The 26,164-nt window shown below is 42.9% G+C and overlaps 1 protein-coding gene across 1 annotated transcript in view; it reads right to left on the reverse strand.

Annotated features, from left to right (window-relative positions):
- Nucleotides 1–3,874: 3,874 nt before the first annotated feature.
- Nucleotides 3,875–26,164, reverse strand: part of Ccdc186 (coiled-coil domain containing 186) — a 32,582-nt gene continuing 10,292 nt past the window's right edge. Inside the window, exons 3-16 of the mRNA XM_028775435.1 lie at nt 24,591–24,717; nt 23,506–23,634; nt 22,280–22,492; nt 21,283–21,402; nt 17,592–17,696; nt 16,852–16,950; nt 16,605–16,691; nt 15,778–15,920; nt 14,201–14,456; nt 13,221–13,410; nt 11,424–11,504; nt 9,700–9,910; nt 8,370–8,589; nt 3,875–7,493 (exon numbers count right to left, since the gene is read on the reverse strand). Of these exons, the coding sequence (XP_028631268.1) occupies nt 7,410–7,493; nt 8,370–8,589; nt 9,700–9,910; nt 11,424–11,504; nt 13,221–13,410; nt 14,201–14,456; nt 15,778–15,920; nt 16,605–16,691; nt 16,852–16,950; nt 17,592–17,696; nt 21,283–21,402; nt 22,280–22,492; nt 23,506–23,634; nt 24,591–24,717 (2,065 nt within the window). The 3' untranslated portion in view covers nt 3,875–7,409. The remainder of the gene's footprint in view (nt 7,494–8,369; nt 8,590–9,699; nt 9,911–11,423; nt 11,505–13,220; nt 13,411–14,200; nt 14,457–15,777; nt 15,921–16,604; nt 16,692–16,851; nt 16,951–17,591; nt 17,697–21,282; nt 21,403–22,279; nt 22,493–23,505; nt 23,635–24,590; nt 24,718–26,164) is intronic.

The following is a 26,164-nucleotide window of genomic DNA, read 5'->3' on the forward strand; positions in this document are numbered from 1 at the left end:
GCGTAGAGCTGGACAGCAGATCTGAGAGGAAGCAGCTCCTTTCCTGCCACAGCCTTCTTTCACACACTCCCTTCCAATCTTGTCTCTTCCAGGGGAATCACAACGTTGAACGGGGTCTTTGCGGCGAGAGGTACACTGCTCCTGTTTCTCCTCATAGCCTCATGCGCTTGCACAGTGCCATGCATGCGACATGAGCCTCGAAGAACACCCGAGCCAGTGGGAGTGTAAGCATCCTTTGAAATAGTTTTGTAAGTAGATTATAAAGTAAAATACAAGCCCATTATCCCTAAGGGGAGACCTGCTGGCTTGGTGTGCTTCATCTCCACAGAGGTACTGACATAGTGTTTTGTTTTTTAAGAAAGGTTATGTTACCAAAGCAACAAGTTTGAGAGAGCACATGCGTTATCACCTTAAGCATTTTTCATCCACGTCTTTGGTTTTTGGATTTAGCTTAGTCAGACACCCACATCACAGTTCTGAGCTCTCCCAGTCTCCGGTTTAGACCACGGAACTGCTCTCTCTGCTAGGGAAGCCTTATCATCCTTCATCTGCAGAGAGAAAACTGAAACCCAGAGAGATCAGAGACTTGTATCAGGTAACACAGTAGTGGCAAGGTAGGACTTTTCCAAGTCTGGGGCATCTCTGTTTTTTCTGGTGGTCTTGGCTGGAGATGGGGCAGGAAAACAGTGTTAGTCGGGACAGAGCAGGGCACAGGCGCATCCCACGGCAAAGCTGAAGGGGCACCTGCCCATTGTCCAGACTGCCAGGAAATAATACTGTGCTCCATTCCTTCAATCCCTTCCTCCCCCAAACCTCTACTGAGTTCAACGGGCAACCGAATCAGTGATTTCCTCTTCCGTTTTCCCTGGCTGCAGTTTGGGGGAAGGGGAGGGAAATGATCTAAATAAGTCTTTCACTTACTGGGGTGTGGGACTTGTCACTTGGAAAGACATCGGATTCATGGAGAGGCTTAGTGTCCTTTTCATCTCCCAGGGTGGGCTGAGCCTCATTCAGAGAGCAGTTGACTAGGTTATTCTTGACCCTCTTGGTATGTTTATCTTTTAGATTTAACAGTACTCCTTATCGCCACAAAGGAAGAACAAACTGTTCTTACAAACAAAAGCTGTACACCCTGCTGTATTTAATCTTTGACCAGAATAACTCTAAGTGCTATTTTGCTTCCTATGTAAACACAGTATCCAGTAAACTACAAAACACACAACAGCCACTCTGAGGAAGATCTGTATCCATCTATGTAGCTACTTTTCTTATACCGAGAAAAAATACCCAGAATTACCCAGGGTGACTCGTGACTTTAGGGGTCACGCTTCATGTCGACAGTCACAGGAATTCAAAGCCTTGGCCCGCAGACCTCAGGCATACGGACTTGTCCTTGCATCTCTGAAGCGGGATTATTCCTACTCGGCATACTCACAAACTGTAGGAATTTCAGGTCTCAGTGTAAACTTAAAATTGAAAGAATCGCAGGTTTCGGTTTAAACTCAAAAAATTAACTGCCCCAGGACAATCCTGGGAGGAGCACATTCCAAAGACTTACATACACATTCCAGGGGAAGGGCTCAAGATAATAGGTAATCAGGAAGCTGGCCCAAATCTGGGCAAACGGAAGCCACTTAGCTAACACTCATTGTTATAAAGATAATGTGCAAATCTGAGTCACCTAGGGGCCAGGCCTGGGATTGGTTGTTGAGGTCAGCCTTTGTGGTTATTGTTTAAGAGATAAAACTGCCCTTATGAACTCTGTATAAAAACTGCTCTCAGCTTTGGCTCGGGGTTCCTCTTGCCTGCGTGTGAGGGAACCCTAGTGTACTGATTATCAATAAACCTCATGTTTTTGCAGCGAACCCCGTCCGTGTTTCTGCAGGAGTGCGTCGTCCCTCGGTTTGGATCTTAGAGTCCAACAAAATCATATTAATATTCTAAGCCTTATTTTTTTTCTGTTAACAAATCTCTGAAAAACAGGGCTAACCTGGGAAAAATCTGATGCAGTATACCCCAATTTCTTAATGTGGCTTTAAAGATCTTTTCCTAGGGGCAACCTTAGGTCAGGCCCTGGTGGAGCACAGAGGCTGGGGCATCGAGTTCAAGGCTCCTGGGTCTGCACAGTGATTCAAAAGACACCTTAGACAACTCAGTGAGATTCCTGTTAGAATACTGAGCCATGAATACAGTTCCGTGGCGTGGCATCTTGCCTGTAATCTCCAGAGTTCTAACACTGGTACTGCTAATTATCACCTTTAAATTACATAACAGACTATCTGGAGAACAAGAGTGACCCTTCAAACATTCTTCCCTATCCTACACACCCACGCACATGGGCACGCCCACCGTCATGTCCTTGGAACAGACCTACAATCCTGCTTTAAAAACAGATACAGGGAACTGCTCAGCCACCCTGACACTTGACTTCAGGCTTGAGGCAGCATGCAGCCCCAAGCATCTGAATGGAAGCTCAAACCACACACCGGTTGCTGTTTTACTGTGTAAAATACACAGAAAAGTTTAAAGACTTATTTTTAGCTGTTTCCGAATTGGAGAATAGTCTTTTGCAGTTTAGTTTTGAAACTGGATCTCCAGGCCTCAGAGGGCACTGGGAACTTCTGCCTTTTTTGTATGTTTGAAGTTGGTGCCATGGCACCTAGAAGACATTTAGCCATGCGTTTTTAAAAGGTAGTGTTTGCAGGCAAGTACGTGCCTTTAAAAAACCCTTCCTAAATAGCTGCAATTAGTTCTTAAGTGCTCACTGTGTCAAGCGTGATTTGCGTGGCTTCTGAAGCCCAGTCAGGGATGCCAACAGTTAGCGGCTCGTAGCAGGGCTCTCAATACAATCCTTCACTCTGGCCACATTCACGCCAAACTCGGAATGGAGGAACAGGCTATTTCCAACTCCAAAGAAATGCTTGCTTTGGCAGGGGCATCTGAGTGACAGAAGGGACTTACAGGGCAACATGGGACCTGGCCACTGGGTTTGTCCTATGCAGGTGACCAGCCAACAGAGCTGTAGCTGTAGAGAGGAGCTACAGAGCTATGCTGACAAAAACCATTGACCAGCAAGTTTAACAGTACTTGAGGCAAAAGACACAAGGGAGGGTGTAAACCACAAACCCTACTTCCTGTCCTTGGCATGCTCATTAATCTCTAAAGACAAACTCCATGGGAACGCTACGCAGTCACTCCAGAAGGGAGTGTAGCTCGTGGTTTACTGCACCTAGAAACTAGCATTTCAAAGGGTAGGTCTGGTAAAAGCTCGGTCTTTGGATAATGAAAGACGACTGAACTCGAGGTTTTGTTAGTTTAACAGCCAGTTGATGGCTAGCCAGCAGGAGCAGCCTGTCTGGGTAGATCCCCACTGGTTCCTGGCAGGCAGCTCTGAGGACACTGCCATTATCTGCACTCTACAGGTGTGGATTTCAGGGGAGCTTTTCCAAGAATGAATGGCTCATGTGATGAGCTTAATGGAAGGGACCCCAGTGATGTGAACCACTGTTCACACTGACCCCAGGAAGTTAAGGCCATTCTAGCACACAGGGATTCTTTACTGTTGACGGAGCTGGAAACCGTGGGCACTTAAGGTCCACAGCCTGTGAAACATCAGGACGCACCACAAGGTCACCAGCCCCGTAAGACACTCTCTAGCCTGTGGGACTCATGTCCGGCTTTCCTGTCTGTAGTTTAAGTCGAACATCACATCTGGCAGTCATGTTTGATAGACAGAGATCCATGTGGGGAGCAGGAATACTCAATCCAGTTTAAAGCTACAACCAAACTGTGGAAGAGTCTGGCTAACAGTGCAGAAGTGGTTTGTGGGCTATGTGAAGTGTGTAAGTCACTAAAGACGCCATTGAGATACAACTTGGTAAACAGGCACTGCTTATTTAATAAGTACAGAATGTACACAGACTTCCCAAAAAGCATGGCTTTATACAGAGTATTTACAGAATGCACAGTGTAATCCAGGGTTTACCTATACAACGCAGACATCTATGCACTCGGGAAGGGAAGACAACAGCAGGTATGGAGACAGCCGTACGCACCTCCAGAGCCCAGGAGAGGTGACATCCATTTCAATATGCAACTACGCTCTCATTTAGTTTGCTTCTTTCAATTATTTTTCTTGTTTACCTTTGACAACTTTTGGTCACTAGTGCCACCAATTGGTTTCTTAAGAATTAATAACATTAGTATGAAAATTAACTGAAAAAAAATTCCTGAAAAACAGATTAGCAGAATCAACAGTCCCAAAGCATGAATGTCATTATTTATAAAAAAAATCATTACCAGGGTAATGTGTACCACATTTACAGTATTAATAGTTTCTGGGTCTTTTTTCTTCCAAATTTTAGGCTAAATTTTCTTGTAGAAATATTTAGAAAATAACCAATAACCTGTACGAGAGAATTCAGAAGCTGCTCAATAGGACCGGACTCTTCAGGAGCATGAACCAGGCGCCAGTCAACCAGTCACAAAGCGCTAAAAGTCTAACGGATTTCTAAGTTAGGAGCTGTGCAGAGCACCATGGGAGCAACACTCTCCCAGGCCAGAGCTCCAGGTGAGGCTGAGGTGCTTGGCTCATCTACCTGTGCAAGCGAGTAGCCCAGTAATAAAGGCTAGCCCGAGATTGAAGCCTGAAGACCTGCCCTGCTGCTGTCATGAGACCACAAGTCCCAAGGGACTGGAGAGTGACAACCACAATACCTGTAGGGTGCCTGGTGGAGTGTTTATTAGGCAAATGTATTTCTTAAATGAATAGATGACCTGTGTAGCCTGATCGAGTCGTTTTAAATGGTTATAGAGAAACAAAATGAAACCACCAACAATTGGTCACTGTGTCCAAATGTACCAAACAGACTCAAAATCTCAAGTGGTATGGGAAAAAAAGGAGTCACAGCACTCACTTTCAGGTGAAAACCAGGGAAGTATACACACCTAGATGTGCATGCACACCAATTTCTTGCCCAAGGATACCAAAATATTATTAAATAACCAAAATAGCCATTTACATTTGTAACTAACAATGATCAAATAAATTCATACTCTGGTCTCAGGGTCTCTCTTCCACATATTCTATGAGCATAAGAAGCTCAGAAATAAATCTACCCCAGGAGCTTGTCATAAGTCAGTGCAGGTTCTCTTGGACACACACTTGTTTCTTACACATTATTTTGCTCAGTCCTGACCATATATGAAAGGACACAGGAGATGCCTAATGAAAAAGAAAATAGAACTTTTCCAGCTTTTTAAGCTTCATAGATATGGAAGGACAGTAGGTATGATCAAAGCATGGCTTTTAGTAATTATATTCTTAAATTATTTCATTATTAAGTTCCTCAAGTACATGGCAGCACAAATATTAATACTAGCTTGCCCCACTCTATACCAAATGTGTATATACTTTAAAAGTATATAGGTACAGAACATTGTGGACACGATCACTGTTTGGTCTCCACTACGCATTTTTTGTGTCTTGAAATTAAAAACCCAACTGCTGTAGCTCAAGAATCAGCATCACCTGAGGAACCAGGTGGTACAGCTACACTGCCTACGCTATGTAGACCTTTTGAGTGCTACAAGTATGTCTAGGAATACATGGGAAAATAATTCACAATTTATTGCACTTACCCTCTTATTTTTTTATTCTAATAAATTATTAATAATAAAAAGAGCAAGACATATTATGACTAGTACTTTTTACAACTATCTTCAAAATAAAACAACTTTGAATGCATTTTCACACTGAAGCTAAGAGATACTTTTTTGGATAATAACAGATAATATTCACAAAGAGACATTATACTGACATTTAGTATTTAGTGAATTACATTTATAATCAATGTTGATTGGAGGAAATGTTAAAATACATTAAAAGGGCACTGACGTCATGATCAAAATCTTTAGAGCCTGCACAATTCTGTTATAGTACAGGTTTCCAAGGTGTCTCCAACTCGCTGTGTACTTGAGGCTGATCTTTAATCGTCCTTCACCTCCTAAGTGTTGGGAGTGTAGGCATGTGTTGCCATGCCCAGCTAGAGCCCACACAGTTCTTTAAAGCTGTAGGTCCCAAAGCTCAAGCTCCTTAAGAGGAAAATACAAAAACCAAAAAAACAAAACAAAACAAAAAAACCCAAACAAACAAAAAACCAACAACCAACCCAAAAAACCCAAACCCAAACAGAAGCTTACTGAATATGTTCCAAGATCTCCCAGGATATAGACAGCCTCAACAGAGTGCGGTGTGTTAGGTTCTGGGGCATGAGAAGCTACCAACTGAGAAAACTTCAATGACAGAAGTGTGGACACTTCAATTGGCAACATTTAAGTATACATCTTAAATACTGTAAACATACAACAAGATACACAATTCTGCTCCAAAGTCCCTTTGGCTGAAGACATAGCTGTTAAGTAACATATGGAAACAGCACTTGAGGAAACTGAGCGCCTCCTTATGTGATGGGCACACAAGAACCTCGGCCCAAGCCCTTTATATTTCCCTCTACACAATGTCAGTAAAACTAAGGCCTGTCATAAAGCATCTCAGTTTCAAAGTCTTCATTTATCTGTTCTAATGACTGGATCCATTTCACATTTTAAAATATAGCAAATCCACAGGAAAATTCTAAGTTCACATATTGTTTAAAATCATAGTTTATATCACTAAAGATTTTAAAATTTCAACTAGTAACTCAAATGTGAAAAACATACCTATGTCAGGTAAGGAGACCTGACATCAGTGCCCAGCCTGAGCTAATTCCCTACAGCCAGATTCCTGTCTAGTTGTCAGTAAACTCAGAACTGATTTAAGTACCACACACACCCTTACACCACAACCCAAGGCTATTCTGTGGTTGGGGCAAATTGTGATGGGGTTTTAAGATGTTTCCAGGCTGGCTTTGAACTCATGAGCTCAAGAGATCCTCTTTAGCCTTCGAAGTAGTTAGGACTACAGGGGTGATCACTGTGCCCAGATTAGAACTGAAAATCTTTATAATTCCTCTAGGTTTCTTTTTGTGTTGCAGAAATAGTGCATGGTTGGATGATGAACACCTCTCATTTCAGGAATACTTTTCAAAGGCTGATGCCACTACGGAAAGGACTGTGGTAAAGGTATTTTAACCCTTGTACTAATGTTTAGCACTTTAGGGCAATAAGCAAATTAAATCCTGAGTCAGTGACAAGGAGGCTGACTGCACGGCAGAGAAACGACCTTGGCTGAGCTCACAGTGGGCTCACAGCACACACACGCCACACACCCATTCAGAAAAGGGCACCTCTACACAGGGAAGCAAAACCAATTTTTGATTAGTTGACACAAAGCAGGGACTGTTTCAGGACACTGGACAGTGGCACCTGCTGCTCTGTGGCTCGTCTGTCTACTAGGCAAGAGCTTTGTGTTAGGCTTTCTTCGTCCTCTGCTCCAGTTCATGCTGGTGTTTAATAAGGCGTTCTATTTCTGTTCCAAGTGTTTGCAGGTTTTCCTTTAATAAGTGGGGGGAAGAGAAAACAGAAGTACTAAGTAAATACCTTTTGAACTACCTTTGCCTACTAAACTGTGAAACCGAGTGATTATTCTTGGTACTGACATAATCCAGACACAGATGTTTTAGGGAAATAGGCCTGTCCATCTCAAAGTTATAATTCTTTCTTGAATCAGGCTCTCTCTATGTAGTCTTGGAACTGACTATGTACACAGATTAGGCTGGCTTCAAACTCACAGGAGTTCTGCCTCTGTGGGGATTAAGTGTGTGTGGCACCATAGCTGGCCCCAAGTTATAATCTTTTTGCTGCAGCTGCAGCAAGTTTTAATGCATGATGATTACTTTGGTTTAAAACTACTTTTAAAATCTATTACAAGTTATCAAGTCCATGCATAGCAAAGACAGAAAAGTTGGGTCAGACAACAGCTTAAAAAAATAAATAAATAAATGTTGTAATATTACAAAGCTGTAACTAAGTATAATCATTCTGCAAAAACCATCCACTGTGAAGCAAACAGTTCACTTCTGTGTCTGTCCAGTAACTAAGCTGACTTTATTTCTGGGTATCATGGCATCCTGTGTTAGAAAAACAGCCTGGTGCTGGAGAAATGGCTCAGCAGTTAAGAGCACTGAGTGCTCTTCCAGAGGTCCTGAGTTCAAATCCCAGCAACCATGTGGTGGCTCACAACCATCTGTAATGGGATCCAATGCCCTCTTCTGGTGCGTCTGATGACAGCTGCAGTGTACTCATAGAAATAATAAATAAATAAATATTTTTTAAAAAAGAAAGAAAACCAGCTTGATGCTAGGAGACTATGGAAGAGGCACCATCTTGCCCTGGTCACTGAGTGGTAAATGAATAAGAAACACAAATACCTTCAAAGTAATATTTTTTAGCAATGTATCTTCCAAAACAGCCTGTAATTTTCGGTTGATTTCCAAAGAGAGCTCCAGTGTTAGCCCGCTATCAGCGGGATGAGATGTGTACAAGGACGCCATGACGCCACCGCGTCTACTCAAATGCACTTTGTTAAAATCAGATGCTTCTGAAGAAAGTGTGCCTGATTCTTCTCGTAAAACGTAACTCTGAATTATTCTGCAAAACAAAATGATACTCTGTGTGCTTGCAGAATACACACACTGGGGTTTGCAGGAAGCAATGAATCTCAAGCATAAAGACGGTCAGCATAAAGTACACCCTGGTTAGGCCAGTGACCTAAGTTAGCTTAGACGTTCCTTATGTATTAGACTGTCTCTTAACCCGTCCCTTTTTGTTGAATAATGGTATTTGAAGAAGTATAAACACAGCTCTTCTGTTTCTTTCCACACATGTATGTAAATATTTTAGTCATTATTGGTTTGATTTCTGTTAATATTTTCTGTTAAACTACTACTGAACTCTATTTTGCTCTTTCTTTTAAAATCTTACAATTTTTCTACAGGTCTAAACGTTTTTCAAAATAACTGTTTAAGAGGTCAGCAGAAGACTCAAAACATGAAGACAACTCTTATTGAAGTAAGTGTAGCACCTGGGAGGTTCGGTGCAGCTCAACTGTGGGCCGGTCAGTTGGAGCTGAGCTTGGTCTGGCCCTCCCTCACAGGGAAGGCTGCTCTTGGTAGATTTAGTAACTAATTTGAAAATCCAGAGAACACACTCTGCTGCACAGCGGCTTAAAGAACTGATGACCTAATCCCAAGACATCAGAGTGTCTTCTACCAAGATGAACTTGATTACTACCCCTTTGAGCAGTAGGGAAAACCTCTCAAAACTCCACATATATTTTAGAATCATTCACTTTTAAAGGCTAAGTATATATTTTTTTAAATCCAAAATAATCTTAGTATGTTAAAAAGCAAAATCACTACCCTCCACACTCTCACTCACACACACACTCTCTCTCCTGATATTCTACCTTTAAGGACAGGCTTGGTTTTCTTCCATCTCTGTATTCCCAAAGCTAGAATACAACAGGTGATCCAAAAAGATGGAGACCTTGATGCTCTAAGAATTATTAAGCAGGTATAGTACCGCCGTCCCACCTACACAAGAAGCTGACGCAGAAGGACCCTTGGAGCCCAGGAATGCAGGGCCAGCCTGGACAACATGATGCACCCCATGGAAAACATCAGCTCTTCATCAACTTCTGAGGCCATGCAGATGGCCGTCCTCGGACACAGGTCATCATGCTACCATAGTAATACATACTTGGTTTTCTTTCTTATTTCTTCAACCAGCTGTTTGATGTGGTCCTCCATGAATTCTATTTTCTCATTCTTCCGGGCATGGGCTTTCTGCAGCCTCACTATTCTCTCAATCAGCATGGCCTTGTCTACTTCTGGGAAGTTGTCCACAGCCACTGAGGAGCTAGTATTCTCTGGAGACCGGTCTTCAGCACTGCTTCGAGCATTAAGTGACCCTGACAACAGAAGAACAAGTCCAGCACATGTGACCTAGGTCCCCCTCACCCCATCTCATGCTTTCTAGTAATACTGCCCAACATGGGCAAGAACACATAAGGTTACGTGTGGCCACTATTCTTGTTTGAAAGACAGCAGCAGTCAACAGTGTTACATTACACAGGAATGAGATAATGAACTGACAACAGAGAAATAAATCTTAAAAAATACAGGGAATAGCAAGCCCACAGTAATTTTGAAAGTAAATGATATCATTGAGAGGGGAAAAAAGGGGGGGATACTCAAAAGGGCGTGGGAGGGGAAGAGATGGGAGGGAGGAGGAGAGAGAGGGGAGAAGAGAGAGAGAGGAGAAGGAAGAGGTGAGCATGCCTGCCTGCTCAAATCCGACTCCACTTAGTAGTCACTACTAAATAGTGTGACTGTGGACACAATATTTTACCCTCAGTGCCTAGGCTGTTTCTGCTAGAAACAGTGACTTACCTCATAGGACTGTCATCCTCATGTAGATGTGATTACTCCCCAGCCCCCACACCTGCACATCTGCACACCTGCACACCTGCACTTTGTAAATGCTAGTTTTCTACCCGCACCCATGAGATCAGTGTCCGAGCCTCCTCACCCTACAGCTTACGCTTCTCAGCCGTGTCATGATGGATGTGAAAACTGTAATATCCTAGTGCAAACTCAACAATCCAAATCAAATGCTTTTAGCTGGGACCTAAGATACAGGGTTTCAAACCATGTACTTTCTGTTAACATATTTTGTTACTACAGTAACTGCCACTGTTGCTTTGCCCCTAACACACAATTCTAGGAGATTAGCATAGTACAGCTACTCTAACAGAAAGTAAAAGAGGGCAGAAAGGCAGAGGCAGAGATAGATAGGCAGAGAGAAAGAAGGAACACAGATACACAACTGTCCCGTCCATATGTATGAGATCCCTGTCCATAGGTTCAACTAACTTCAGACCACAAACGCTTTTTTAAAAGTGTCTGTGCTAAGCACGCAGATTCCCATGTCCAGACAGTTTACACGTGCATCCCCAACACTCACGCTGTATTAGGTACTGTACGTGGTCTAGAGGTGACTTAACGTCTGCAGAGGACTGTGCAGATTATAGTCACTACAACATCTTACAAAGGCTTCAAGGCCTGAGGAGTTTAGTATCCACTGAGTGCTCTGCAACCATGGTCACGTCATCATCTGGGGCTAACATATGGAAGTGAGTCCAAACACAGGAACTCTGTGGATAAGACACAAATCTGAACTGCAGAGATGAAAGAGGAGGCACAGAATACAAAGTGGTAGTTTGGTAAAAAATGGCTGGGAAGTCTCATGCAGCCCAAGTTGGACCAGGAACTCTGGCAAAAAGCAGAGTGTAAATATTTAATAAGGTACATTTTCCACAATATAATTATATATGCCTTCTGTTTTTAAGCCTCAAAATGAAACAAAGCATATAAATACTTTTTGAACTAGAAACAGTCACTACCAACTAAGCTCCTCCTTACCGGATGAACTAGAGCGACTTCCCATGCTGCTAACGTCTTTATCGTAGTTTCCATTCTCAGTCTGGTCTAATTTTCTCCGTGCTATTTAAAAAAAAGAAAGAAAGAAAGAAAGAAAATCAATTACTTGTGACAGTTTTAATGACCATTTACCCATGCCATCTGACATTAATTGCTAAAGTCACTTGGGCAAAAATGGCATGGCCCAGAAGACAACAGTCCTTGCTATAGACTTTAGAACACCAGAGACGCCATTCCTATAAAATGACATTTGGAAACGTACAGACTGCCAAAGAAACAGACAACCGAGCTCTGCATTGTTTGCTTACTGTTCACTGACTTAGCTTTGGGAGCTTCAGACATGGAGATCCTTCTCAGTTTGAGAAATCTCTCCCAAATGTGCCTTCAGTTCCATGTGTACAAACAGAGCTGGAGAGATGCAGCAGACAGTAAGAGCACTGACTGCTCTTCTAGAAGACCCAGGTTCAATTCCCAGCACTCACATGGTGGCTCACAGAGGATCTGATACCCTCCTTTGGAGTCTGTGAGTAGCAGACACAGATGTGGTGCAGAGGTGTGCTGGCCAGAAACCCGCATTCATAAAAATATATCTTTAAAAAAATTATTGTAAGCTGTTTTGGCAAATACCTAACCATAGTCATATTAAGTAACCCCAGATCTCATAGTACTACATTTTTTTGCTATTTTAAACACAGAGTAGGGCATACAGATAGGATGTTGATGTATATGCCTTTTTCACACTAACATATGGCAGATACTCAAAAGCCATTATGAATTTGCCATTTTGGTTAGTTTTCTTCTTCTTCTTCTTCTTTTTCAAGACAGGGTCTCAGTATATAGCCCTGGCTGACCTGGAACTCTCTACATAGACCAGGCTGAGCTTGAACTCACAGAGATTCTCCCAGTTCTACTTACCACGTAAAGGGATGCACCACCACATCTGACAGCCTGTTTTTTTTGTTTTTAAGAAAGGGTCATATGTGACCAGCTGGTCGTGAGCCCACCATGTAGCCGAGGATGACTGTCATCCTCTTGCTGTGACAACAGGCATTCATTAGTATATAGGTTTATTTGAATTTTTAACCAGGAAAAATCTGATTCCAATTCCAGTTATTAATGGCTGTGTCGACCAGCTGTCTGGTAGTTCACAGTACTTCTGAGGTGTTTCCCAAGATGCAGTGATCAGTAAGTGAGAGTCTGGAAATCAATCACTTCATAGGTGTGTACAGACATGAACATTGGAAGTGCTTTTTAGATTGCGATTTAAAGGCAGATCTTTCTCATGTTTTCTAAAACACATAATTTATATTTTAAATATAAAAATACATGAATTCTAGAAAAAAAGAAAAAAGCCACTTATACAACTTTTGCAGGGTAGCAGAATACCCAGTAAAAGGGTTCAGAGCGTCCCATCGGCTGGCCACTCCCATTCTGTGGCTTTCTGAGTAAACAGGCTTCAGCATGGAAAGCAGACTCCCAGAACCACAAGCTCAGCAATCTTAGTAATTTAGTCTGTGGATAAGTGACAAAGAATACACAGGCTGGGGACAGTGGCACATTCCTCTATTCCTAACACTGAGGAGGGTGAGGCAGAAAACCCGGTGTGTGAAGTGAGCAAGCTCTGCCTCAAGGATTACAGCCAAACCTGCGCCTAAAGAAAAGCCAACCAAACACACAGCCCGAGGGACATGGGAGCACAGAGGGACAGACAGACAGCGCACCTCTGCATCAGAGCGCTGAGACAGACATGTGCTGGGAATCAACAGCACGACATAGTACCTTGCTGAAGCTGCTTGCTGAGGTCCTTGACGTTAGAGGCATGTTTGCGCCTCTGCGTTACTAACTCATCTTTCAGCTCCTCCACCTGGGTCCTCAAGGCTGTAACTTCTGTCTGGGCAGCGGAAAGTTCAGCCTGCAGAGTCTGCACTTCCTCTTTTCGAAGTTCTTCCTCTTTGAGCAACCTGCTCTCCTGAATAGTAAGTGTGATAAAGTTGATTTCTTTTTAAATTTTAATTCTTGCTCAGTTTAAAAACTTTGTAAGTAAGGGAAGAAAGACTCTTCTGTGAGTGCCCTTAGCAGGCTCTGCTGGTGACCTCCTCCCCATCTCTACCCAGTGGCAAGCAGGTCAGGGAACACTCATGGTGTAATGTTCTGTGTGGGACACAGCTGCAATGTAAGTCTCCAAATTTTTGGAATTTGAAATGGTGACTCCAGTCCGGAATGACAGAAATCATGGTTCCTTATTTTTCCAAAGTGTAATATTCTTTATCATTTTAGAAAAATTCTATTATATGAATTATATCCATTAAACAGAAAACAAATATATTTTTACAAAATTTAAAATGACCAGATATCACTAAAAGAATATAAAATTTAATTATCATTTATACTTTGTTAATACTAGAGAAATTCAATCTTGCTATGTTAGTCTAGGAACTAAACATGAGGACTGGAGTTAGGACGCTGGCTGCTCTTCTAGGGGACAAGGCTATGATGCCCTTAGCTGGCCTCTGCACTGGTCCTACGTGGTGCAAACATACATGCAAGCAAAATGCCCATTAGAGGAAGGCGAGGAGGAGAGGGAGGAGGAAGAAAGAAGAAGAGAGGAAGGAGGAAGAAGAAGGGAGGGAAAATGAGGGAGGAAGGAAGAGGAAGGAGAAGAAGGAAGAAGAAAGAAGCGGGAAGGATAAGAAGGGAGGAGGGAGAAGGGGGAAGGGAAGAGGAGGAAGAGGAAGAATGAAATGTGCATTTATACTCACCAGAGCACTGTTAGCCTGCTCCATCTGCTCGCACTGGCTTTGCAGCTGACTCTCGCTGTAGGAGAGGTTATCTACCTGTGACTGCAGAGAGCTGGACTCAGACTGCAGCTGTGCATTCTTACTAGTGAGCTTCTCTGTGAAAAGCAGGAGCTCAGACTCTCTTTTCCTGCTGCCTTCAATGTCTTTCTGTAGGTCGTTAATCAAAGAATTAAGGCTTTCCATTTCTTCCTTCAAACGTTCAATTTCTTGCTTACCACTAAAAACAAAGTTTATATTTAAGAAAACTTAAGTAAGGTATTAAAAAGCATTACATTAATAGTATAGGAATTTTCACTTTACAATGTTTTACAGAAGAACTTGTAATCATTCATCCATTCAAACATCATGTTGGCTTCATGTTACAGGAAGAGCTGTGAAGAGTAAGAAAGGCTAACACAGCAGGGCCCTGCTCTCAGAGCCTCCAGTGATCAGTGTGGTGACAGTGAGCAGGCAGGAGGCCTGAGTTCATGAAGAGTGACCACCATCCCACACAAGGGCAGGCAGCAAACAGGGCAGGCTTCTAAGCCATGCTTTCATCTCATTGTTGGCGTTCTTTGCCTAAGTTGTACGTTGTCTCTGCACTGTGAAAACAGCCACAGACAGAACTCAATGGATCAGTGTGCCTATGTTCTAAAAGGCCTTCCACTAACAAGAGCTGGAGAGATGGCTCAGTGGCTAAGAGCGGTGGCTCACAACTGACTGTGACTCTCGTTCCAGAGAGCTCACTCTCTCGTCTGGCCTCCAACGGTACCAGGCACGCATCTTGTGTACATACACACACAGGCAAACATTCACACACACAGTTTTTTTGGGGAAAAAAATCTTATAAAGGACAATCGATAAAGGAATATTCAAGAAAGCTGAAGAAGGAACAAGGCATTGGACCCACAGCAGAAGTGGAGAGAAGAATCCAATTCAGAGAAGAAGCATTTCTTGCACAATGACCATAAGGAATGGTTATGGAAGCTAGCAGCTCAAAAAACTTAATCACATGCCAGGAGAGAGAAAGCAATACAACCCAGCAGAGACACTAGAAAGACAGACATCTGGAGAGGAGATGCAGTTGATGACTGATGTCCCCACTGAGGATGGTGACTGTGAGGGTCAGAACCTGTCTTTAGCAGCACTGGGGTAGACGCCTGGAGACAGACAGCAAGGACAATGAATTAATCCTGAATCCAGGCTCTGCTAGATGATGTCAAGAACTGAGTTTAAATGATCCTGGGACATCACGCTTCTGACCTCAAGGCGCACATAAAGGTAAAGACCCTGGTGCAGACTCCCGCTTCCCTTCTAGAAGAGTGACTGCGAAGCCACAGAACAGATAAACTAAATTCACCCATCTATGAATGGTTCCTGTCAGTGCTTATGAAATACAAACATTGATTTGACTTTTAGAAGTCATGACAGGAATTCAAAGACACAAGCTGAAGACTTGTTAACTGGAAGAATTGTAAGAATTGTTCCTGTTTGATACGGTATTGTACTCAAAGATGTCATCTTGAGACGTCATTTAAAAGCCACCACTCATTTCATACCTTTGAAGCTGCTCCTGTAACTGGTCAGCGATTTTCACCTTGTCCAATAAATTCTGAATTTCAGCTTTCTGTCGATTGATAATTTCCCTGTACTTTGATAACTCATCTTCGGTTCTTAAGCGTTCATCTTCTAGACACTTTGCCTATAAAATGATCACAATCAGGCTGAAGCCCAGGCCGCTGGGCTCACATGAATGCGCTCAGACAGGGCGGACACATGAGTGACCCGAGACAAATGCTACAGTAGAGTTGCTGGGAAGAAGGCAGGAAGCTGCTTGGTCTCACCAACTTCCTGTCTCCTTATCTGAACAACAACTTCCCATCCTGCAGTGAACACCTACCTGAAAGACAACAGGACAGACATAGCAGACACTGGGTACTGCGCTGTGGTCTCAACTCAAGGTGCCTATACAAAACCCTACTTCTGGATAAATGACTGGCACGTGGAGACAGCATGTGAATCTGACCACAGATGTAGTTAGAAATTACTATTAAATTCAGCCAGAAGTAGTATTTTCGGTCTTAAAGGGTGTTTTATGGTGACATAAGGTGCTGTGAGGTCCACTCATCTTGCCAACTGCTCTGCTGTCCTTAGCTCCCAGGCCCAGATATATCTGAGGTACAGACACTGAAGTGTGCCATGATAAGCACCTTCCAGTGACTAACACCACTGCAGCTCAACAAGAGTCAGTCAGTGCAAAGAAAACGCTAGTCTTTTCCTAAGTTCTTTTATTTTGATAGATTTCTAAGTCTTGCTTTCCGAACACCTTAAACACAGAATAAACCTAGTGTCCACCCGCCTGAGTCAGGACCGAGGACCTGCTTACTTTTGTTCTCAATGTCCGTAGCTCATCCATGCCCTCCTTAAACGTCCTCTTCAGATCTTCTAGTTCCTTTATTTTGGCATGATGCATCTGGAAAAGAGACACACATCCTAAGAGACATGGGAGCACTAGCAGTATTTTGCCTGTTTCTAAGGCCTTAGGTGCGGAGAGTCAAACACTCCACTCCTCTTCCTGCAGTACAGCCCAGCCGATCATGACTGATTATAGAGAAGGGAAGAACTGAACTCACCTCCAGCTGGTCGGATTTCTCTTGCATTTGCTTTTCAAGTTCTCCTTTTGTGACTCGGAGCTTTGCATCTAGCTCATTGGACTTAAGTTCCTCGGATTCCTAATGGCAAACCAATGAAAAATGCTTTACTGTGAGAAGAAACAAAGCATTGCTATCGAGTGTACTAGCTGTGCAATAGATTGTGCGGCTAAGACTGCAGAAAGCATTAGAGGACTTTAAATGTTAACTGAGCGGAAACAGGAACGTGGAGTGTACAACGTAATCCATCATTTTCTACGACTTTTTGATAGGAAAGTCTGATAAGATCAGTCATGTGTGTATGTCCCTGTGTGCCCGTGGAGGCCAGAGGGAACGTCAAGGCTCCTCGTCAGTCGCTCTGCACTTCATTTTTGAGACAGGCTATCATATAACCTCAAGCTGATGGATGTGGCTGGCCGGACTGGCCAGTGAGCTGCATGGAGCCACCCGCCACACCTCTCTTCACCCTGACAAAGCCAAGGTTAGGGCTCACACTGCCACACTCAGCTTTGTATGTGGGTGCTCAGGTCCTCACGCTCACATGGCAAGCATTTCCCCACCAGACCGCCTCCCCACCTTGAACTGCAGGTACCTCAACACAGGAACTAACTTGTATTTAACTACTGTTTAAGAAATGCATGTACACTTCAGATTTGGCAGATCTGGAAAGTGTATGAAAATAAGAGTTCTAATAACTGATTTATTTCACAAAGGATCCATACCTGATACGTTTTTATCATATCCTGACAGTTTTGCCTGATCTGCTCAGCTTCTTCCTTTGCCTGGGTTAGTTTTGTAGTTGTTTCTTTGAGTTTATCTTTGGTTTCCTGCAGTGACAACGTGACAGAGACAACATCAGCCACAGTGAGGTGGAGGACAGGGAGGGCAAAGAGGTTCCCTGCTTGTGGGGCTCAGGACACTAACAGGAGGTATGGTCATGTGGGTGGGCTGTGAGGTTTCAAAGCTCACCGTTCCTGATAGCCAAGGACCCAGATGTACTCTTAGCCCTTCTCCAGCGCCATCTCTGTCTGCACTCCACCAAGCTTCCCACCACAACAATAATGGACTAAACCTCTAATGTAGTTCCCAATTAGATGTTTTTCTTTATAAGAGTTGCTGTGGTCATAGTAATGGAAACCCTAACTAAGACACTGTTGTAGCACTGGTCTAGGGACTAAGCAGGAGTCTAACCATTTGCTTGTTTCTGACAGGGAAAATGGCTAACAGTGAGACTGACGGACATTAAGTTAATCAACAGTCTTCTCCAGAGTGCTCCAAATGACTACAGCAATACGAAAAGCAAAGGGTTCTATGGCTTGTGCACACCCCAGAGATTCTCTAGTTGAGGCTTTGACATCCATTTGAAGCTCCTTTTGACTGAACAACACTACTAAACATGGCCTCTGTTGGAGACTCTGCTGAAATGGCAATTCTTCATGCAGGATTTTTAGGACTTACCCTCATCAAAACCCATTCCTTTTCCTTATTCTTATTTTTACTCACCTGTTTTATTCCTGACTGCCCAACTCTTCACATGTCTCTTGCCCTCAATTCCCACTGAAAACACACACTCTCTCTTTTGTATATTCTATCCTCCTTTTTCCCTGCTTGCTTCCCGCTCTCTGGTAATCTCTCTCCCAGCTTCCTGACTGCAGATACAGTGTGACCAGCCCCTCAAACTGTCAGTCATGCCTTTCCTGCAATAATGTACAACTGTGAGTCAAAAAGACCTTCCTTCTGTTTTGGTACAGCGAGGAGAAAAGGAATGATTGACGCCTGCTGCTCCCGTGGAGCCCCAGGCACCAGCCTCTCTGCTCTAGGCAGCCCAGTGTCCTACTCCCTCTGTGTCTCTCTTCTGTTCTTATGCTTGGACAGCTTGCCTTTCTCTCTTCAACATCTGCCCTGCACCGAGGTTCCACACACTACTTCATGTGCCATTTTAACAATAAATATCATAGAACTAAGCACTTATATACCTTAAGGTACTGGTCTTTGATAGTCAGTGGCCAGTATCACTTAAAATATAGTAACACAATAACCCGGATACTTTTTCAAAGGCTCTTAGACTAGGGAACGACAACTGTGGTTCTGCATCCTCACCACTGTAACTAAGACACAACTGACACAGAGCTCTAGTCTACTTTAACACCTTCAACCCAGCAAGTGAGATTCCTGTGTGCCAGGTAACAGTGAACACTTGAATACATGAGAAGAAAATGCCATCGTGTCAGGTTAAGGATGCTTACTGTGTATCTTCTACCTATCAGCTGAGCACTTGCAGACACTGCTCCTTTCTGTGAAATCGTGTATGCGAGTTTGCACATGTGCAGAGCTCACAGGATGACCTCAGCTGTCAGTCCACACCTTCCACACTGTTGCAGATGGGAGCACCAGGCTAGCCAGCCTACAGGCTTCTGGATCCTCCATGTAACCAGTCCCCCAACACACACACACACACACACACACACACACACACACACACACATACATAAGCACACACACAGACTCACACAAGTGGCCCTGTTTTGACATGGGTTTTTGGAAATTTGCCCTCAGGTTCTCACTTGCACGACAAGCACCCTGCCCCACTGAACCATCCGCAGCCTTACAGGCATCGCTCCAGTCTCACTGCTGTGGAAACAAACAGAAATGTCTACCCTCAAGGCGCCGACAGTCTACGGCTAGAGGTAACAAACAAGCAAAGGACACAAGTAAAGGCTTGGATGGTCATCATACATGCCACAGCCTGCCGGAAGCACAGGTCCTGGCTTTAGGCAACTGAGCAGAAGAACACATCCAACACAAAGCACACTCATCACAGAGGCACTAGTGTGTGTAAGTTAGACAAACAGAGGAAAAAGAGAGCACACAGACAGTACACACGACTGAGCACTATGCTCTGAATTTATAGCAACTCAGGCAGTCAGAAATGGTTCTTTATGGATTTCACTTTTAATTCCTCACTGTGTAACTCAGAGATAGATAACCCTGAGCAGCTGAGCTGGGATGCCCCACTGCTTTCTGGCAGTTCTCTGTAGTTCCCTCACCAGCCATGGGTCTCTGAGTGGCAGGAACAGACCATGCTGCTAACCTACCCTTTGATCACTCTCAACACAGACTACCTACAGTTTCCTGATACCAACATACACATAGCCAAAGACAATTAACAACAACCTAATTGACTTGGTAATCAATCCTTAATAAGGCAGGCTGGAACCAGGCTCCACAGTGCATCAGTGAGCCTGTTTTAGGAAACCTAGCAGGGGACCAGCTATTCGCAGCACCACTCTTCTTTCTGTGTGGTCACTCAGAGCTGACTTTTACCATCCATTCTCTCATCTGCTGACTTTTATTTCACTGAAAACAAGCTCTAACTGGGTTTAAATCATACCATCAGTTATTAAACTTCCTAACTTTTGGTTGTGACCCTAGCCATTAATCACTGAGCCATCTCTCCAGCCTTGGACTTTATAAGTCTATTTCATTATATTAATCTTTAAATAAGATGACATCTGCAGCAAGCAGTTCAGCAGGAATCACAGGTAACTGCCTAGCATGCGTGTGAACCATAGTTCAGTGTCTAACACATGTGCATCACGTACATACAGATTTTTGCTAGCCTAGTAGCAAGTTTATAAAAACAGATAAGCTATTTGTATTAGTTATATTTAAATATGAACAAGTATTTTTTAATTATAGGAATCAATATAATTGATACTTTAATTTCAATAACGTATATTAAATATTATTCCTTCCCTCAAATTTTGAGTATTAAAACAATAAACTATGAATTATAAAATTTAACATTCTAAACCATGCCAGCAACCTTTCTTTTTTTTTTTTTTTATTGGATGTTTTATTTACATTTCGTATGTTGTTCCCTTACCCCATCCCCCACTCACCCAGGAACCCCCATCCCCTCACCCCTCCTCCTGCTTCTCTGCGGATGTAACCCCTACCTACTCCCCCACTCCCACCTCCCCACCCTCAAATTCCCACCCCCTGGGGCGTCCAGCCTTCATGAGGCCAAGGATCTCTTCTCCCACCTATGCCCAGCAGGGCGCTCTTAAATATACAGCTGAAGCCAAGGATCCCTCCCTAAGTGCTCCCAGGCTGGTGGTTTAGACCCTGGGAGCTGTGGTTGGTTGGTATTGTTGCTCTCCTCATGGGGCCACAAACCCTTTCAGCTCCAATGGTATTCACTCTAACTCCTCCATTGGGAACCCCATGATCAGTTCAATGGCTAGTTGTGAGCACCTGCCTCTGAATAAGTCAGACTCTTGCAGACCTCTGAGGCCAGCAACCTTTCTTATGATGATGCAAACTAAGCTGCAGGAGTCCTGCCTCACCTCACTGGCAGACAGCTGACTTGTTCTTAATACTCACCGCTACCCACAGCATGGCCACACTCACCTTGTGTGAGTCCATTTCAGCTTTTAACTTGTTTTGCGCCCACTTTACTTTAATGATGTGAGAGTTCATCTCCTCCTTTAACTTCTCTATTTCTCTGATGAGTCTAGTTGTTTCACCTTCCTAAAAAGACAGTGTCATTTGTCATTTAAACAATCAACTATGCATCTTGTATTTCCCCCTGTGCAGTAACACAGTAATTCTAGGGCAGGTATTCTATGGCCCAGAGGCCACAGAGCTGATTTAAGGCCAAAATGATTAGAGAGTAATAAAGCCCTAAATCAAATCAATAGGCATGGGGATAATCATTACCTACATTAGCTAGTGGGTACAGTGTAAGACAAACATGCTGATCCTTCATAACTGACAGCAGTAAGGTGACTGAACTGGTTCTGCTACACTCCCTGAGGACAGTGACAGCATTTCTAAACAGAGAATAGCAAGGGCTCTGAACAGCTTCCACCTCAATTACTCAACCTTCTAGGACAGCTCTAGAATAAATATGTTTTCAATAAGAAACATATCAATAGTGCTCTCTGGTGACTGTGCTGCACTGAGACTCTGGCCAGGCCTGGAGCCCTGCTCAGCAGTAGACACATTGCCCAGCCTGTATGAAGCCCTACATCCAATCTCACAATGCAGGGGGAAAATGTATTAGATAAAAAAAACAAAATAGATCCTGGACAAATTATACTTCTAATGTAAAGCTATTCACAACTGACACTGATATGGACATATCTTAGCAAAACATAAATTTTTAGAAACACAAACTAATTTTTCCAATAGACTCTAAAAGAAAAGCTGATTAATAACACTTGCCAATACCTTGCCTCCCCCCACCCCTTGCAAACCTTTCTAGTAGCAGGGAATGACACACCCAACACACACACGTGAGTGAGCTAGTGAGAGCAAGCACGTCCTGACTGAGTGTTGCAGTTCTACACCACTGTGGGACTAAGGAAAGCAGAGGCATGACCTTCAAATTAGGCACAAGTTATACCTTCGATTCATAGAGTTGCTGCAGCCGCCCTTTCTCCTGAGACAGCTGCTTAATTTTGTTAGTGTTTTTCTCCAATTCCTTACTTGCATCTCTAAGCTTCCTCTCAAGGGTCTCTTTGTCCTTGCGAAGGTCTAGAGACTCCTTCTCGCCTCGCACATACTTCATTACCATTGCTTCCTTTTCCTGGCGGGCCTCTTCACATTTCTTATTGGCCTTGGAAAGAAAATGTTACCTAGCATTAATAAAAAAATACTTTCACATGGTAACATACATAAACAAGCCCTGTCCCTGTGGTGTTAGGATGGACCTGTGCTCTGTTTCCAGCCCTTCCTTACTCTGCTCTGGCTGCTGTGGTTTCTACTTATATACATCCCCTTCTTCTCCACATCTGCTTTCTTGCCGACTTCTGTGCCACTCTGGGCCCCAGGAAGAGGATCATGGGTTACATTAACAAACTCCATTAGCCTCACACCCAGGGTCAGCTGTCAGAATCAGTAGGCACAAGCTTGGAAGGGGGAGGCCAGGCTTCTGGGTCACCAGAGGTCAGCTAACACAAGCTCTCTCTCTGGGAGAGAGTCCTACTCTGGAACCTCTAGAACTGTAACATAAATATGCTTCTTTTTTGTAACAGAGTATCTAGACTCAAGCATTTTGTTGTAGCAACACAAGAGGGCTAATAAAACCTCAAGCACACATTCACGGTCACTAGTGCACATATATGCAGTGTAACACAATGTCAGCCATGGGACAGGAAAGATATAAAATGTCAGCTATGGGACAGGAAAGATATAAAGAAACTGGAGGGAGACACAGGTGAAGAGATGACTCATTTTTCCCATATATTCCTTAATTTATTTATTTTTAAATTAGAATGTACTTAAACTTATGTATGGCCGCCTTAGCACTGTTTGAGATTTCTTTTTTATTTATGCGTACATGCGTGTCTGTTGGAGCACATGCGTGCGAATACTCTTAAAGCCACAAGAGGGCATCAGAGCCCTATTACTGGAGTGACAGACAGGTGGTTGGGAGTCTTGTGACTGGATGCTAGAAAGCCAACTCTGGACTTCTGCTTGACCAGTGAGCATTTTCACAGTTGAGCCATCCTTCCAGCCTGCAACTTCCTTTAAAAGCTTTTATGTAAACACCAGTGATGTCATCACCAACTGTTACAGTCTAACAAACAAGAAGCACCAAATTATCAAATTAATAGTGACCGGAAATACCTGGTCCATCCGCTGGGCCATGTCTTTATGGATTTGCTGGATTGCATTTTTGGCTGTGACATCCTGTGCTACTAGCTGATCCTTGGAAGCTTTAACTTCTTTATTCAGTTCCTCTATTCTTAATTCTAACTGTAAAAGAATGATTTCCAGGTTATGTTTTATAGCTGCACCAAACAGACCAATGACGCCTTAATTAATACACACAATGCAAATGAAGACTGTAAGACAAAGATGACTCTCCTCAGGTCCCTCACAAGCTTTTACCCTTGTAAGTTTGGCTTACATGTGCTAGACCTAGAGCACATAGAAAAATCTGTTAACTACTGCATGTGACAACTCACACACAGTCTTTTTCCAAATACGTAAAAGTGCAATAAATACATATCAAAACACAAGAAAACGAAAACTTGGTTTAACTTGTTATATTCTACAGCTGTTTGATGCTGTTTGCGTTAGCAGCTTTCTGGATGGACTGTAGGTCCATTCCAAGACTACAAACCCCACTGTCTCACAGCACTGTAGTTGAAGTGCATCTTCTCAGAACACAGCAGCACTGAGCTCTGACATCTAACGACAGGACACTCACACCCTGTCCACAGAAGGAAAGCAACTCAGAAAGATCAAGAGCAGTTTTTGCTTTGTTACCAACCTAAGCACTCACCTATGCATCCATGCAGAAAAGACACCGTTAAAAAGAAAGGGGCAGCAGATACCCTGACATGACCTTCACAGTAGAATTCACCAAACCCTGGGAATGAAGCCATGCTAAAACCACAAGTGAGAAAGTGTCCCAAAGGCAGACAGAAACACCGAGGTGTGACTACTATTAACTACTTCTTCCCTTAATTGGTAAGAACTTCAATCAAATCAAGCCTTTTCATCATTTGGGCAACAGAAAATGTGCTACATTTGGAACAGTTAAACATATCATAATTTATATAACATAATTTAGAATCATTCTAACAATTTAAATATGAAGCAGTTTCTTGCATTTGAAATGCTTTAACTTAGTTTATTACATGCTTTTTTTTCCCCCCAGGAGTTTATAAATTTAAGTATGGCCTTGGAAGACTTTTGTTTTTTACCTGTTTAATTGTGTTCATATGCTGTTTCTCTGTTTCTGTTCTTTTTTTCAGTTCTTCTCTTAAATTATCTTTTTCTGAACAAATATTTAATATAAGTTCCTGATGATTCTTATTTTCTTTAATTAACCTAAATATAAAAGGGAAATAAGATATGAAATATTATCTACCTACAGATTAGATATAGACACCTATGATCAATACTCTCAATCTTTTTATAATAAAATACCAGATCTGAATAAGAATACCCCACATCTAATGCTGCCTTCTTAGAGCACGTCCTCACCAGCAAGTGACTGAGTGTTTGGGGGTACACTGTCTCCAAGCCTGTCGTCACTAGAGGAGGAGCAAGTAGATGAGAGGGATGCAGAGCAGCCAGGTTTGTCACACGCCTAGGAATCACACTGCTGATTTACACACCAGATGAAAAACATCCTCTGGTCAATTAGCCCCATTAGGCAGGTACCTTACCATCGAGCCACACCCACAGCCTTAACCTGCTTCTTTGATATTCTTTGTTATTTGTTCTTCTTAGAAGTTATGTACGCATTCCACATGACAACTCTTCTTAAGAGTTTAATTTGGGTCACTGAACAATACTTCTAATGTATGAGATAACAAAATAAAAAGAGTGGAGTTGTATTTTCCAGGATCCAGAAAGCAGACAGAAGAGATTAGACCCAGAGAGTACAAAGTTCCAGGTTCAGACAAGTTCTGGGGATTCAATGGACAACACAGTGGTAGCAGGGCTGGGCGCAGCAGAGTACACACCCAGCACTAAGGTCCTCTAGCACAAAACAAAACAGGGAGAAGATGAAAAAAAGAAGAAAGAGGAGGCAAGGAAAAGAATGAAGGAAAGGGAAGGGAAGGGAAGAAACAAATGAGAGAACAGGGCATACAGCAAGACACAGACCCAGAGGAGGGAGAGAAGAAACAGTATTTTGAACAGGAAATTTGCAAAGAGAGTGTATCTTAAGGGTTTATGACACACACATAACTAACTACTAACTGTATGAGAAGATAAACATAGTAACCAGCTTGAATCATTTCACAATGACAATATATACAATTTTGCAAAAAAAAAAAAAAAAACCCTCAGTAAATGGGAATGAACATATAATCAGATATCTGGGAAAGAATGCATTTATGAAATCTTCAATAAAAGGAACTGAAACTTAGTGTTCTTCATAAAAAATTAAATTGAGGTAAAGTTAACATCTAGTTGCTTACCTGATCCAGCAAGTGTTTTATTAGAAATTAAAAGTATTATATGTAAAGCAAGAGATCAATGCAGGTTACAATAGCGCTGATATGATGCCTTACTATCCACACAGTAATGCCAGGCAAGCACCGTCTCTCTCACAGGAGAGAGCACTGACCCAGCTGCTGGGAATCCACAAGTCCAGGCTGCTGCTGACCACTCCGTACTCTACTGCCTGCTGCTCCCTCTGCTGGGTGGACAAAGAGCTTGTTTGTTTTTACACCTAATACTTTTCAGTTAAATTCAACAACTTGCAGCAAGATGATTTCTAATAACAACTGATAAAACTTCTGAAGCCAAAGTCAGAAGCTTGGCT

This window comes from Grammomys surdaster, unplaced genomic scaffold, assembly GCF_004785775.1.
Source record: "Grammomys surdaster isolate TR1022 unplaced genomic scaffold, NIH_TR_1.0 66, whole genome shotgun sequence".
Lineage (NCBI taxonomy): Eukaryota > Metazoa > Chordata > Mammalia > Rodentia > Muridae > Grammomys > Grammomys surdaster.